Source organism: Diuraphis noxia, unplaced genomic scaffold, assembly GCF_037042655.1.
Source record: "Diuraphis noxia isolate RWA-SAM2 unplaced genomic scaffold, SU_Dnox_SAM2 contig0004, whole genome shotgun sequence".
NCBI lineage: Eukaryota > Metazoa > Arthropoda > Insecta > Hemiptera > Aphididae > Diuraphis > Diuraphis noxia.
The window spans coordinates 64,394,480-64,412,256 of NW_028301714.1; the positions used below are offsets into that span (position 1 = coordinate 64,394,480).

At 28.1% G+C, this 17,777-nt stretch overlaps 2 protein-coding genes across 3 annotated transcripts in view; one reads left to right on the forward strand and one right to left on the reverse strand.

The window, feature by feature from the left end:
• Positions 1-2,206, forward strand: part of LOC107163461 (ATP-binding cassette sub-family G member 1-like) — a 25,058-nt gene extending 22,852 nt beyond the window's left edge. Inside the window, exon 11 of the mRNA XM_015510913.2 lies at positions 474-2,206. Coding sequence (XP_015366399.1) covers positions 474-869 — 396 coding nt within the window. The 3' untranslated portion in view covers positions 870-2,206. The remainder of the gene's footprint in view (positions 1-473) is intronic.
• LOC107163277 (cytoplasmic dynein 2 light intermediate chain 1) lies at positions 90-17,514 on the reverse strand. 2 transcript variants are annotated; one of them, XM_015510617.2, is made up of 8 exons: positions 17,366-17,514; positions 14,204-14,306; positions 10,339-10,440; positions 8,548-8,784; positions 8,375-8,443; positions 6,063-6,220; positions 5,854-5,998; positions 90-1,881 (listed from the first exon to the last, which is right to left on the reverse strand). In XM_015510617.2, the coding sequence occupies exons 1-8, from the start codon at positions 17,383-17,385 to the stop codon at positions 1,702-1,704; spliced, it is 1,014 nt and encodes a 337-aa protein (XP_015366103.2). In that variant the 5' UTR covers positions 17,386-17,514; the 3' UTR covers positions 90-1,701. The 2 variants fall into 2 exon arrangements, with proteins under 2 accessions (XP_015366103.2, XP_089082294.1); XM_089226168.1 differs by lacking the exons at positions 90-1,881; positions 17,366-17,514 and adding an exon at positions 14,734-14,886 and having other exon boundaries at positions 5,319-5,998.
• Between the last annotated feature and the right edge of the window lie 263 nt (positions 17,515-17,777).

Genomic DNA, 17,777 nt, shown 5'->3' on the forward strand with positions numbered 1-17,777 from the left:
CCCAATTACATCATTTAGTATTCTAACGCTATAGGAATATTCAAATTTACAGAGGATATAGAAAAGAGAATACAAATATAAAACAACAATTAAATGCAAATAAAATAATTTAATACAACATTTAGAAGTAAAAAATATATAAAAAGACGTTTAGCCGAAAAAATTATAATTTAATTTGAGTAAAAATAGAGGAAACGGAGGTGACTCTGAATTAGCAGTGGACATACATTGCACTAAAGGTTAATTCAGGCCATGGTTCGTTAAGGATGGTGCGGGATAGCGAAGGGGTAAGAAAGACGTGACTTATACGGATGGGAGGGGGAGGGCTTTTAGAGGTTCAGATGAAAGAAGGGTAAGGGAGTCGACAGCACAAGAAATAAATTTTTATGGAAAACGTATCAATAAATTGTGAACAAAACGTATTAATAAATTATGAACAAACTTTATTGTTGTTACATACGCGCCACTTGCAGACCGGCGCCGTGATGACGCCCGCACTGCTGGCGCCGATGCTCGCACTGGCCGTTTACGGGATGGGCTACGGGCTGGCCATCGAGCCAATCATGGAGTCGCTGATGGCCACTAGCTTCCTGAGGTACGCGCTGGTCGGCGTGTGCACTTCGCTGTTCGGAGACGGACGCGCAGACATGAACTGCTACAAAAACGACCTTTACTGCCACTACAAAAGTCCGGAACTGCTGCTCCGGGACCTGGGAATGAGCGGCCGGTCGATCACCAACCAGTTTATCGGGCTGGCACTGTTCGGCCTGTTCTTCAGGCTGGCCGCGTACTACATCATCAAGCTAAGGATGATGAACAAGTCGCTCCGCAAGATACCACTATACTTCAAGAAGTTCCTGCGAGGCTAGTGATTCCCCGACGGCGAAGGCGGCGGCACGAAGAACTCGCCGCGCAGTCTACTTATCCGTTTCTTCGTTATCGCCGTTGTATTTTATACATAATATTATAGTGTTCAGGCTCAGGTCACGTCATCGGCTGTGCGTAGGTAGGTACTTATATTGATTCGACTTAGGCACCGTACAGTAGTGCCTACCAGGTGTTTATAATGGTAATATTGTAACAACGATGACTCGTACTTACATATTATTTAAACGATCGCTGGTCCGATGAATAGGTATAATAATAATATGATTAACATAACGCTACCAATATTATTTTATGATAATTATATTTTTATTTATTCCATCGATTTTTATCACGTCGATTTCAATTGAATGTAATCGATATTATGTTAAATTATATTCTGTAAATTGTATTATTTTATGTATGATAATTATGTGTACACTTACGTATCTATAGTACCTACGTCTTTCTTGTTTTGTTTAATTTTTTGTACGTTTCATCCCTGTTACGAAGTGTTTTTAGTATTTTCAGTGTTCAAAAACTTTTCGTAATTGTCCACGAACAGCTTAAGCTCCTAAATCATTAATTTTTTAATCACAAAAACCTTTCTGATTTACAGCAATATTATTGTATAATAATATCTGAGTAGGGAATTTCATTCTAGTATGTTTATACTTATATGAAAAAAATTCGAATATATTCTTAGTATTGTTCGAATAAAAATGTAACGGAACTATTTTCAAATATCCAACCAAATTATTTTTAAAACGATTTTAAAAAAACCAATCAAAACATTTTTATTCGAGCAGGTAGTACATATTATTCGAATAAGTATTTTTACATAAAAATCATCCCGACTCTGATTAATATTATACATTGATTTGTGGAAATATTTTTATCACAAACCTCTTGTTTTTTTTTCAACGATTCGTCTATCAACGGGTCTGCGTAATTAGGATCGTTCAATGGATCTGTATTATGTATACTTGATGCACGTGTGCTAGATTCTAACGGCATCTGTAAATATAAAAATAATTTAAGGGCTGAAATAAATAAATCGACATAGATGAGTAACATATATTTGATAAACACTTAAATAATGAATCAAATAAACAAACTATATATGAAAAATATTTTTATTTATATTAAGAAATCACGTTTAAGATAAGTATACTTATTATTTATTAATTTATTGTATTATACATGATTATAGCTCTACCCCAATTATATTTATTACAAAGCGATAATTTTGTGTCAGTGTCAGATGGTTGACGTTTATTTATATGTATATATAATATATATATTACTAAATTTTAAATAAAACCACAACATTATTAAAATATTTGGAATAATATTGTTTATTGGTAAATCCTTTGGTCCTTTTTATAATGTGATCGATAAGTTTCCCAAACTAATATATTTTGATACTAAATATTTCAAAACAAAATGTAAATTAAGTACAAATATAACTATAAAATATTGAACATGTATAGTATCTTTAATTATAATATATTATTTTTTCGAGAAAGACAAAAGAAGTCCACGAAGTAAGCTCGATTTTTTTTTATAAGCATTTGAAGTTCAAATTTTGACGAAAGTAGATATTTATACGAATGACTAGAGTTTGAATTATTTATTGTTTTAACTCAGGATTTTAATCAGTAAGGACTTATTAGATTACGAGATGTCGAGGTACCACTCAACACCTACAGTAACTACAGCAAATTGGTTGCATAATTTTTCTGCTTTTTTACATTTTGATAGTTGTATGTAACTAATTTGTTATTTATTTAATCACAATATTACATTATATTTCTTATAATAAATCAACTTTATACGATAACAACTGTACTTACATCTTAACCTTCAATTTTAAAATCATCGGTATACCTTCCAGATTAGAATTATGCGTGCGTCACAATTTTATAACAGCTGTATAGGAATGCTATTTTTTTTTTATAAAACTTGTTGATTATACCATTTCAATAATGTATCATTTGAGCGCACGGACTGTAGCTTAAATTATTAATGTGGAAATCAAGAAACCAGTTAAACGCCTTTAATACCTTCACTTTTATTTTAATAGGAAAACTCTGCGTCTGCATTCAAACAATAACCTTCTGCAGTTGCACAGAACATTATAATATTTTCATAAACAATGTTTAACATTCTTATGGCAAAATACGCACAGCATAATCATAGGCGCACATAGGGGGGTGCTTGGGGGTGCTTAGCACTCCCAGGTTTAAAATTAGCACCGCATAAACTATTTAAAATATTTATTACATAGTCATATCTTTTGAAATATTATTATATAAATCTGTCTATGTATATCAGGATATTTTGAAAATATCAACAGTTAGTTTATCAGCAGAAATGATGGTTTTAATGAATAGTCTACCAGTCAGCTTTATATATGAATGCATGAAAAATCAATGTTATAAAAGTTCGTTTCCAAATGTCTGTAAGCTATTGGGAATAACAATTTCAATTTCTTCGTCAACGTGTGAACGCTCCTTCTCAGCTATGCATAGATTGAAAAACTGGTTACGCATCAATATGGGCCAAGAAAGATAGAAAGATTTACCAAGCTATCTACGCTTAGCATTGAGAGTGATCTTACCAATAAAATAGAGGGGGGAATTATATTGCAAACATTTGCAATATCAAACAGAAAATTAAATCTTGTCTAACATTAATAATTAATGATTACATGTTATTATAACTTGTAATATAATTACAAAATATTTATTTTTATTTTTAATAAAATTTATAATTATTGCAATGCAATTATTATAGTATTAGGCTGGTGTAGTGGGGGGCTTCGCTCCCCACGGGTCTGTGTGCTATAAATTATTTCAGCACCCCCTAAATTCACACCCTATGTGCGCCTATGAGCATAATGTGGATTTATGTAATATTGTAGAAAACAATTTACAATCAACTTATAGTTAGTAATATAACGGCCACTATTACCTCAACTTTCAACAAACTATTTACTCATCCATTTCATATTGTAATATTGTGTATAATGATTTTATAAATATATGAATATAATATCATAATATATATAAACTTATACATTGTTTTGATATATTATTATAAGTGATCTGAAAAAGTTAAAACAAACTTCAAAAATCAAAAAGTATAATAGGAATAAGAAAGTATTATTTTATTTTATTAAATTATAAAATCTTATGTTATATTGCTTTATGTTGTAAACACGATGCACATGGGCGGATAGGCCATTTTTGGCCTACCGGAAAATTTTAAAAAGGGGCCCCACATGAAAAAGAATTTAATAATATATATATATATATATATATATGATATTAAAGGGTCCCATTACCGGGGAAAACGCGAGTTGGGTCCCGAGATATTTGATCCGTTAAAAAAAACACGAGTTGGGTCCGCGGTAATTATTGTCAGTGCCGGTCGCACACGCCTTCCACTGGCACTGAATATATTGTATATTACATGGGTGGCCACTAACCTTAACTTTGGGAGCCGCAAATTTATAAAGTTAATTCGAGGTGAGCCACACATTGTAAAACAATATTTATAAATTAAAGATACATTTTTCATTTTAAAACAAATGAAGGAACATTTATTTATTTTTAATTTTAGTCTAAGTTTGGTTCAAGAGCCTCACGAAATTGATTTAAGAGCCGCATGCGGCTCGCGAGCCTCGTTGTGGATACCCCTGGTATATTATTTTAACAAGACGTATAACACGATGCAATCAATGATGGACGATGTCCATCTAATAATATATATATATGACCATAGACAAGATGCTTTCTTTTACTAGTGGAAAATTGAACCGGTTTAATTTTGTAAAAGATGTGTCGTTTAAATTTATTCCCTAGCATACAAATATTTATTACTAAATAATATATAATATTTTTTATTTTTTTAAATTAATCTAATTATTAATAATTTTTACATCCGACCGTTACCTTAACATAACAAAAAACAAAATTTTTGGGAGAAATTCTAGCCAACCTCCACGTGGTGTCTCCTGGGTAACACAAATAGGCTAGTCCCAACTCATGTACTCTATAAAATCAATGGTGAGCATTAACTTGTTAAAAAGTTAAAGTTCAGTTAAAAAGTTATTTTTTTAAACTTTTTAACTGAAACTAGTTATTTATTTTTGTTTTTAACTTATAAACTGATTCAGTTAATTGTGTATTGTTTTAACTGAAGCTTTTTATAGTTAATTATCATTATTGTATTGATGTGGCCTATAACTTTCTATAGAAAATAGTAATAATGTAGTATGTACACTATGTACCATAATAATAATTTTAAGTTTTATGTTTACATCAGTAAAGTTTAACTTGGTAAATGTTTATACAAACCAAAATACTCACTCATGCAATTTATGACTTATGAATATTATGACTTGGAAAATAAAATTAATACAATTTTTTACTGAGTTAAGTTTATTTTATTTTACATCTTAACTTTATTTTTATTAATTGTATTAAACTATTTTCATTAACTTGCCCACCTTTGCATAAAATATACCGGGACCCAACTCATGTGCCCCAAAAAATATACCGGGACCCAACTCATGTACCTCAAAAAATATACCGGGACCCAACTCGTGCTGTTTTTGAAATCTAGGACCCAACTCGAGTTTGTCCCATTACAGAATACGAAGGGGGGGCCCACTGGGAAATGCCCGGTTGCCCGGTAGGCCTATCCGCCCATGACGATGCACCTCCAATCTGCAGCAGAGAAAAACCACAGCAGACAAGATTTCATTTGGAAGGCATCTAAACCAGAAATCAACGTGTGAAAATAAGTTATTCAAAAATATATAACAACCCAGAATTTACTTAGTTTAATAGGTATCAGGCGTGAGTAATATGTATAGACGGCGAAATTTAATCGTTTTTTCTGTGTTAAAATGATTCTCTTTTGTATTCCCACAGTTATTTAACCCATTATAACATAAGACGAATTTATATAGTCATTAACCTGTTTAAAGTTAGAAGCAAATACGCTCTTGTACTTATGCATTGACCTAATACTTCCAGCTTCGTTGAGGTTGTCTATTTTATCAAAACAATCGGAACCTGCGGGCACTAAGAGTGGTTTATTTGAATCATAAACATGGTTCTTTCTGAAATAATAACAAAACGATAAACGTGTACGACAAAACTTGAAGGTAATGCAAGCTCACTTACGGATAAGGTGTTCCAAACCCGTAATGTGACATCATCTCTTTGGATATCTTCACAAGAACTGCGTCGTTTACACCATAGAAAATCAACGAGGCTCCGTAAGTGTGTGCCACGTATCGTAAACATTGGCATAGCACGCGTTTTTTAGCAGGTTCGAAATTCTATATATAACAAGATCAATTGTTCATTAAAACAATAATTAGCAAATAAAGCCGATTCATAATATTTAAATATATCTATTCGTTATGACCAACCTCACGAATGATAAACTACCTACATATATCTACGTTCATGCATAACTAATTTTTATTATTATCTAATACCGTAAATTTTAAAGTTAAATTAAAATGTGAATTATCAATTGCTCCATTTTAATCATTAGCTATATTGTTCGACAACCGATACCTTCATCTAACTTGGAACTTTGCAGTAACGAACAATTTACCCATTGCAGGCTAGTTACATTATTATTTTTATTTTAACTACACCGTATTATTTTATTTAAATACCTAAAATATCAAATAATGGAAGTAACACATTTCCTAACCTTCAACCATAAATTGGTGGATACGACCCCTTTCAGCCACATTAAAAACTTATAGGATAGCATTTTTGAATAATATTGAATGATAGTTGTTGATATTGAGCGCAGATAATTGATTAGACGAATACACAGACAAAAATACTAAAATTATTAAATTAAATAGAAAAATTTGTTTATGAGCAAAAAAATTACTCTCGAATACAAGGTTCCTCATAAGTCATAATAGTGCAACGTTTTCTTACCATAGTTAATGTATACTAAAAATATGGATACTTATTGTAACTTTTTTAATACTTATTAGTATTTATTATTAATACATTTCCCATCAGTATAATATATGACCTTAATTGACAAAACAATGTAGAAAATAATAATCTGTGTACCTAATACATATAGATATACATTATATGAACCATGAATTACGACTATGATTTCAGAAGACAGAAGTTGTAAGATACCTTGCAAAAATAAATTTGTCAAAAAAGGATATCAACAAATTTATAATTTAACGGAAAATTGAATTGATATAAAAGAGAAAGATATACTTTTGGCGGGAACTGGCTATACCCTTAAATAACAGTCATATTAATAAATACATATCAGCATATAGTGAAGTTAAGTTAAACAATTATCAATTCATAAATTATCAATTAGGCAATATTATTCATTACAGTTATTTTTTGACATTTAAAATTTCTTAAGTAATAATTTTACAACAATGTGGGCTTTTTTTTGTGTTTTGTGTGTGCGTATTTGAAGGGACTTTTTCTAGAAGAAAAATCCACCAATCATCAACTTCAATGGAGGTTTCTTGGTAGAAAATTAAATCAAGTTGTCAGCAGTTTGAAATTGAAAAATCAAAGTTCTATTTTAAATAGTGAGGAAACCCAAATTCTATTCCGAACAGTTGTTTCGATAATTATTTTCAAATTTCAACAAATCTTAAGTATTTTCTTAAGTATTGATAATTTTTATTTTTGACCACTCAAAAATACCAACTAGATTAAATTTATTTCCAAGAGCCTTCAAAGTTGACGATCAGAGTAGATTTTAGACTAGAAAAAATATCTTCAGGCCCGAAAATAATATCTTATAAATCACATATGACCGTAAAATCAATATATTCACTACGTTCAGAATCTAATACGAATATTTGTTGAAATTTTAATATAACCTATTAAAATAATTATTTATTAACGTTAGTATAAAATTTCAAAAAACAAAATTTTAATCGGTCAAAAAGCGACACAATTCAGTGCAATAATAACGGAACGCTAATTATTATATTATATTATTATTACTTGTGTTATTTTTTTCAACTAAAGTGTTACGCCGTTTATCACAAGATAGGTAACTTATTCAGCACCACGACAAGTTAATTTCACGTTACACAATGTATCATCTTGTGTAATAGATTATATATTATATTTTTTTAATTAATCACTTGTCGGTATTATAGCTATGAAATTATAATTTTATCAATTATAAAAATCGAGGTGGCTTCACCTTCTGAGGTACCGATCGTTATCAGCGTCCTCAGTTCCTCAGCAAATTATTTATTTGAAGCTTTCATTATTTACTATGCGCCGAATTTACGAATTTATCTGTTGTTTTATTGTACAGGTCGTAAATATCTTTATAAGCACATACAAAAAAAGGTACACCTTACAAAAAGTATTTATATACGTTTGATGAACAATAACAGATACCTATTAGTTATTATTGGTGTTTTGTATAAATTAAAAACATTAATTTATATTCATACACATACTTGAAATACGTCGTATTTACTTCCAACGATCATTAGTGGTATGGGCAGTGGAGACATAAGCTTTTTATCCTAAAATGAACACAAAAACTTCTGTTACAGTATACTTTTGCGCGAAACGTCAACGTAGATTACGCAAGAGTAATACATTTACGTATTTTATAAATCAAACAAACCTCAACATTTTTAACATTAATCTGATTATACTCTTCAATCTCTGGTACATTTTCCAAATGTGTCTTTATTTCTTCTAATATCATTTCCATGGTATTCCAAAGAATATCCGGCTTTGAGAGATCCAATACTAACACAACGCTCAAACGTCGGCCTCTCGTTTTTTGTACTATCACGGATAATAGATCTTTGAAAACTAAGCCACCACCCAATTCCCAAACGTGACAAATATCCTTTGTCTGAAACATAAAAAAAAATTGTTATATTCTAATTAGAAATTTACTTTTTCAGTTTTCCGCAGTCTATAAGAATTTTCTTGTTGTTCACGGAATTAAAATATAATGATAAGCTAAAACGATTTTACTACATAGTCATCAATAACTTGCCCGGCTGCATCTAACCACACAGTAAATAAGATAAATAATTTCAACAATTTGATATATTGTCGGAGCGGTTTTCACGGAGAACAGTTGGGTGCCTTAAATAGGCGTAGATTTAAAATGTAATTGAAACGGACATAGCTCATTTCCGACAAAAGTAAAAACGCGAACCGCCGCGCTGTTTGGCTTCTACTAATATAGATAGTACTTGTAATTTTTATTAAATTTTTGCTATAGAATTTTAAAGTTCGCTCTAAAGTAATTGTCAATAATTTGATAAGTGATGTCAGAATATGAGAACTGCGCGTGGGCGTGGCTATAGGATGAGAGCCTGAAGTGGAACTTTTTTTATTCCAACAGTTTTTTTTTTTGTATCAAAAGTGTAAATTATAAAATGCAATCTGGACTCTCGTCTCTGGTTATCTTTATGGATTTATTCATTAATCATTAATTTTGTTAAATATATACAGGTACTGTAGATCTAAGGTTAAACCTTCCTTTATCATAATAGTATATTATTATTATATGAATCATTTCGAATGACTAACTAACAACTGGACACTGGACCGATGTATATTTAACCTCTATTTTTTTTTTTTTTTTTTGAATATCTACTTAGAGAATGTATCAGTAAAATCCGTTTCAGTGCTTCCAATACTCACAATAGTATGAGTTCTTAGTCAGTATTATATTTAATACTAAATATACCTCTTATACTTTATACAACTAATTATATTATTGCATCCTTTTGAATAAAATGCTGATTAACAGTTAAAATATGAATTACTATATAAAGCCGATTGCCGAAGCGGCAGAAACCTAATCAGTTTACTAAGGTACAATTTTAATTGATTTTAACTACATCAAACATTGGTTTTACGTGTATTCGACTTCACGTACCTTTAGACATCACATGATAAATCATTTCTACTTTCTATAGGTACACTTATGTACGGTTATGTTTAGTAAGTTAGTTACTTCAATGCTCGCAGAAAATAAAATATATAATATTAATATTAACACGAGTACTATTAAATTAGATTATGTAATTGTATTACATATATAAAAATAAAACCTATATAATATCAAAGAAAATTAAAAAAATTAAATAGCTTATTTAAAAAAAATTATTAACAGCGTGGAAACAGCGGAGAGATTAGGAGCGATATATTCTGAATAGGTTTCTATAATAGACTTTTAAACAATACTTAATCCATTAATATTAGGCAACTTCATTCCAATGTAACTCCATAAATCTCTAGATGCCGAGGCTTTTATTAATAATAAAAAAAAAAAAATACTTAATCCGTATCTGTCTGACATTATTTACTTGTGTTAAAGCTAAATACCCAATATAGGTATTTTATTAGACTTTAGAAACGAATAACGATAATAATAACAAACAATACTTACTAAGCTTTTTCCAGATCTTCTTGCGAATGAATATTCCAGGGCCAGTGTGGGTTTTGGTTTTTCATTTTTGTCAAAAAATGAATATATTAATGAAGTTTTACCCTGCAAAAACAATGCAATTTCTTCAATGAATTATTATTTAAAAAAATATAAAATTTACTTAAACAATATAAAACTCTCCATAACCACCACTCTAAGACCAGGGTGTACGGAGTAGTAGTATAGTGTATAGGGTTCTGCTAAAACGTCAAATAAGATAAACTATCGAAGCTTTCCAGAATATCTGCTGTCGTATAATCACTGGAGCAGTGGAGCACCTTGGTATATCTCCAACAATACAATAAAATCTGATCTAAAAATCTGCTCCGTCAACAAAACTGTTAAACTATACGACAAACGCTTACAAGCAAAACTACAATCCAACCCCAACCAGCTCATCAGGGACCTTGCCATACCAGAACTAACCGGGAATCCAACCAGATGACTCAAGTGGAACTAGTACTGTGACTTATAAATTGTAAATTTAAGATCACTAGGTATCTCTAATATGAGATTTCTACCATATCATAACATTTTCCAAATAAAGTCATATATATTATTATTATTATTTTTAATATAAAATTTAAGGATTCCTGAATTCTGAAAAAATAGAATCATTTATTAAAATAAAATTACATTTATAAAATGTTTTACGTTGTGTACTCATATTATTATTGTTTTTACAAATATAAAAAAAATAATAATAATTTGATCAAAATTAAATAAAATGGATTCGATATCGTACAAACAATTTTAGTATTCGGATAAATTATCTGAAACATAGTACTTCATTTCACAAACGACATTTTTAAACTGCTAAATATTGAACTAAAAAAAATATTTGAAAATGTAAGAAGGTCGTTTTCTATTATTAAATCTTATGATGAATCTTAATGATGAAATATAAGTTTTCTGAAATCGTATCGAATGAATATATAAATTAATTAGACAGACAAACAATGATACTTCTAGACAAAAAAAAACTAACAAAATAATTAATATTTTTGTGGTGCATTTTTGACCAGTATCAAGCTAGCAGAATGTACGAGAGTTTTCCGCTATTTCTTTTACATTATTAAAGTGGTGCATCATTTTATTAATTTTTTTTATGATTAATTGTATACGGCATCAACAGCGAGGTTATTAGTCGGCGTTACATTTTTTTAAATTTACATTAATTGCTTACATACATTGCTTAATTGCTACTTATTACCTAAATTTATTGACACATCATAAATAATCACTTAGGTACTACATTAAGAAATTGCCTATATTATACTCCTTAAAATACAGGTCTGTATTAAATTTCTTAAAACAACAAAATTTACTTTATGTATTGTTTAAGAATCAAGAATAATAATTAAATAGGTACACTAATAAATATGTTCATCTTATCAAAAAATTTGCATAAATTAAATGATTTTAAATTACGACAACATTTTATTATAATATTATATTACAATATTAGCTTAACGCTGTATTACTATTTCGGAATGTATAATAATAGTACAATATTAATAAATATATAAAAAAGTGCCCAACTTAAATTTATAAAATCTATTATTACACTTTTTATAATATTAAGTAGAACAAAATATAAAAGTTTGTTTATCAGTGTTTAAGTTATGCAGAAATATGAACCAAATGTGTTTAAAAACCTAGGTATATAATAATATATTGTTTCATGTTTCATCCTTATTATTATGAAACTATAGTGTAACATTGTATAAGTCATATGTTTCAAACTAAAATATTACCAAAATCTATGATCCATTATTTTACCAATCGGTATAAACAAGGATAAAATAATATTATTAATTATACAGGATGATTAAATAATTCTATTATTCAAATTTCAAAGTCTGATTTTTGGAATTTTCAAATATAATTAATAACAATTTTTTTCAATTTTTTAGACTTTTCGAGCTTCTTAAAAAGTGTAATAACAACTTGTGTAGCCGTGGAAGTAGCATATTATGTTTATTAATAGATAACTCTTATTTTATTATGCAAATTATCTGCAAGTGGACAATTTTGACATATTAAAATCAAAATTAAAACGATTAATTTTTTAGAATACTCGGTTCATGATAATATATACGGAATATATAAGGGTAAGGTAATTTAAACTTTTAGATTCTGAGCGGAGCGATGAATTTATTGATTTTACCATGATGAGTGTTTTTATTTTTATTTTTTTTTTTTTGTGTCTATCATCACGTTTTGGGGCAGTAAAAGTGCTTCGATTTTTTTACTTTAGTACCTGGTTCGATCAGAAAGAGAATCTAGTTGGTACTTTGGGGGGTCAAAAGTAAAAAATTATTAATACTTTTCTAAATAATCGAGAAAAACAAACTAAAAATTAAGGGAAATTTTACGCACAATCAGTTTTCGACAAAATCGATTTTGGTTTTTGATGTAACTTTAAAACAAATGAACATAGATACATGAAATTATCACCGAATGTTTATATAGACATTTTCTATATTTGATACGATTTTCAAAATATTTAGATTTGTTTTGAGCTGTTTACTGACATTTTAATTTTTAAACTTTTTTAGTTTTTTTTCTATAAATATCGATAAAAATTTATTTGTTGAGTAGAATAGCTTGAAATTTTCATACAAGGCTTCTAACACATTGTAACAATAGCAGTTAAAAAATATTAAAAATATATAGGCACGATTTTTTTTACAAGCATTCAAATTTTAATTTTGATAACTTACGTAAAAATCACGAAAATTCGCAAATTATTTTAAGCCAGAAATTCATAAAAAATTGTCTTTTTAAATCTAAGATTTGAAAATTTTCAATGATCTATAATATATCTTAGACAGATAAACCGTTTCCGCTTAGAGTCATTTTTCGTAAACAATGATATAATATCATTTGATTCAAATTTAATTCCATCCATTACAGTAACCCACTTGTAACCTACTGTACAGCAGAGCGATATCCACTTTCCCGCTTTTTTTTAATTTATATTTATAAGCACCTATCAAAATTTTTAATTCATAAAAATGATCCTTTAAAAATTAGTGATATCAACATTTTCAAAAAAAAAAAACAAAAAAAAAATACACTAAATAATTTACAATAACAAACAGGGATCTCATTTGAAAAATTAAAGTTTATATCCCCGCATGGTATACAAAAGTAGTACAATAAATCTCAAAAATTTAGTCTTTAAAAAATGGGAGTTTACAATTTTACATCCTTTATCAAGATTGAACAAAGATTTAGTATAAGATACTTACGTGTACATCGTTTTATGATGTTTACATAAAATAATATTATTTACAATAATGCTGTAATAAACGGTAATTAAAAAAAAAAAATCACACAAACTAGGACTATTTAATATTTTAATATTTTTTATTTTTTTATTGACCATTTTAGCTTCGGCAACATAGGCCATTAGTTTTTGACAATTTTACAATTACATTTTTAATATTTTTATAGTTTCTAATATAAATTAAATAATAGCTTACATAATAGTAAATAAAATACCGTAAAAATAATTTATATAATATGTTGTAATTTATTATTAATGTAGTGTATTGTAAAATTGTTTTTATTTTCTTCAATATAGCTTTAATATCATAGTCCATTCATTTTTCCACATTGATTCACTTAATGTACTGCTAATCTTAATATATGCTTAACGTCTTAACTCCATGCACACAACATGCAGATTTTTTTTCAATTTCATTATGCAGATTTGTTTGTTTCGAATATTTTATTAGCTGATTATAATTATACTATTGTTTTATTGTAGACATCATTAGACCTATGTATTATGTATAAATTATGCATGATGACTTACCGCATTTTTACTCCCAATTACTAACAAAGTTCTCTCTACGGGTGCCATGTCGGATGTAATACTCTTTGAAGACATAGCCAATTCGAGTATGGTTTGACCATTTCTAATAATGATATTACAACGTATATTAGTATAAATTGTATATTAGGTATATAAATATATTTTCAATGAACAATAAATAATAATACATAATACAGTTTTAGAGTTGGATTTTTTTTTTAATGTTCAGAAGTAAGTAATATATAATTGGATATAAAAAGTGCTCCTTCATTCTAGAATGTTAATAGGTGATAATATATTATATTTTTTTAACGGTATGTAACATATATTATGTGACAAAAAAAGAATCTCACTTTTAAAGTACAAACTAGATAAAATGCAGTTTTTAAAGTATTATTTGTTAAATTTTTTACAACAATATATAGCGGAAACAATAACCACCGATATAGTTAATTAGTTTTAATACATTTGGAATTTAATTTTTTATACTGTTAGGTTATATTTACAGAAGATAATACCAATTTACGTACTTTTTTGTACAGCATTTTTTCATGTTACAATTTTAATATTCAATTAAATTTAATGAAAAAATTCCTTACACTAATGCAATTAAAAACTCAACAACAATAAACGGATACTTAAAATAAATTGATTCAAAACAATGATATAAAATATTTTATTGTGTAATACATTTACTTATTTATTTTATGTTTTTTTATTCGATTTGTATATTTATATTTAAGATTACAATTGATTATATCCATATAATACTTTATGAGTTACTGTATCAAGACCAAAAATTATAATTATCATATAATCGTGGTCCAGACCATCCAACCAATTAATACTTACTGACCTTCTTTAAACACGTATCTTAGAGTATAGATAAATATAAATCAATTTTAAAAAAATTAAAACGCATCGTATAAAAAATAATAATACATATTATATTTCAATAAAAAAATAATTATGTAATATTGTAATATTATAATATATAATGGTTAAAATATTGTTCAAACATTTTTTTTTTTTTTTTGACTGGAAATTCATATATTCTATCTTTGTAGTAGTTTTGTTTTTTTTTTTTTTATTGATCGCAAAAAATAACATCGACAACAAAGGCCATTAGTTACAAAGAGGTTTTTGTAGTAGTTTTTCTTATCATAAAACGAAGGAAAAATTGACCATTATTAAACTGATAACTATTTTTTAGGATCATGAATATTATTAGATATGTATAAATTCTATACCATAACTAGGTATAATATTTTATATTTAATATAGTTAGACAAAATGTACCTATTTTTTTCACTGCAGGTTATTATACGCGTAGTATCTACCTGCCCAATGTGCATAATTGACACGTGTTATTTTAAAATGTTTCGTTGCCAACTACTGAAATTTAAACCGTACGGTAAATGGTAATGTGATCACACAACGTTTAATCATTTAAAATACAAATAAATGTAGGAAAAAGTGATAATCGTGTGTATTAATTCCCCTAATAAATTAGTTGCCACCGTAAACAAACACTTCATCTACGAATTAAAATGCTAATATTATATATATATATATATATAATTTAAAGATGGGTAAATTAATTATGATAATTGTAGTGATTCGTCGTTAGGTACCTCTTAATAGTTAGTTAGGTATCTAAATTATTATCTTCTTTTTTGACAGTGATATGTTTACTACCTATTTAATCTATAGGTACCTACTTACACAATATACCTACACAGGCTATGCCTAGAAATAAACATGGCGGTCTTTACGAGGCAATTCTCCCCTTCCACTAGGTTTTTAATTATGTTTCATCAAACATAATAATAATGTATAATATTTTGTAGATTTTAGATTTAAGTATACATGATATTATAATATATTAAAATTTAGAGCTTTGTTTGAAACAGAAATCGTCATTTATTTTCAAATTATCTTTATTACTTATTAGTGTCCAATTAAATTTTAATTGATTTCGTATACGCAATGTATCAAACATATTATATTATAATAATATTATACATCAAATACCTCAAATATACCTCAAATATATAAACAAGATAATCAACGTATTATAATCATATTGTCTTTAATCAATAAAAGTAACGATATTTCCGGTAGCAGAAACTTCGTAGGTACCCGTGCTATGTTGACTAATAAAATATTAATGTATTACCTAACATAATATTATATACCTAGATAAAATACTCGGACAATGGTGTACCTATTTAACAATATTTTATATCATTGTGTCTAGCCTTTTATAGCCATTATATAGATAATAATAATACTGTGAGCGTGAAATCATATTATATTATATTATATTATTATTATCATATTATTATTATATTATGCTTAGATGATCTTAGTTAGACAGATATGAGTAATATAATCATTTGTATTCAATATTCATATTAAATTATTAAATAGGCCTCACTCTTCCCCCTCCGGCCTCCGTTAGCACGCCTATGTGACGTAATATAATAATTCCAGATAAACACGTGTAATATACATAACATAATATATGTTATAATTTATAATAATATAATATAATATTATATATTTTTTTTATTGTTATTATTATATATATATTATAAATTACACAGGATTTTAACTTTTAGCTTAAATTTAAACAATTTTACACATTCAGACAAATTAAATTTATATACATTTAATTTTGATACAAGTAATAATATATTATTTATAGTGAATAGCTTAGGTTTATATTGTGGAAAAATGTACAGATTGAAACTGTGTTCTCGTCTTTGAAAGCTTGGTAGAGCGAATGAGGAGGGTTTTTGAGTATCTTAATACGAGCTTCAGTGAATTTGGGGCAGATGATGACAATATTATGCTCTATTTTTAAGGTTACATTTCATGTTTCACACATAGGCGCTAGGCGCTGGATCCTTTTTGATAAGGTAAGCATGTGTTTAGGTGAGAGTGACCTAATTTAATACGAGTGATGATTACTTCTTCTCTACGTTATTATACTATCATATTTTTATTAAATACTTATTTTGTTGACTTGACACTTACATCATATTTAATTATTACCTAAATTATATCATTGGTGGTAACATAACGAATAAGCGTACAATATTATTATATACATACAATAATTGAACTTATTAAGTATTAGTGTAGGTAAGTACATACCTCTGAGAAGTAGACGTCATTATTTTTCACCGAGGACAATTTAGTAGGTAAGAGCAACGCTTCGAAATTGTTAGTTAGTAACAATCTGAATTCTGAATGTATAATTTTGTGTCAAGCCATGCGTTTCAGGCATTCTGGCTATGACGCTATGTATACCTATTGGTTGCCATGGTAGCACCTACAAATGTATGTCCTTTTTTGTCGACAAATATAGTACATCACAACGCGGGCAGCGACATTAAATAGTTCTGTGAGATATTAATATATTATTCAAACAATATGCCAAGTTCAAATACCTAACTCATTGGAACCATTTTTTTTTTCATTACCACATGGTGGATGCCAAGGAAAATATTAGGTATAATTCTTATTTCTTAAAACCCCGTCGATATCAACCACATACCTATAATAT

Coding starts and splice junctions, on each gene's coding strand:
- LOC107163277 (XM_015510617.2), bottom strand. CDS start 17,385: ATGACGTCTACTTCTCAGAG. Junction 8,444..8,547: donor TTAATGTTAAAAATGTTGAG/GTTTGTTTGATT, acceptor TGTTCATTTTAG/GATAAAAAGCTTATGTCTCC. Junction 1,882..5,853: donor TTGCTTCTAACTTTAAACAG/GTTAATGACTAT, acceptor TTATATTTACAG/ATGCCGTTAGAATCTAGCAC.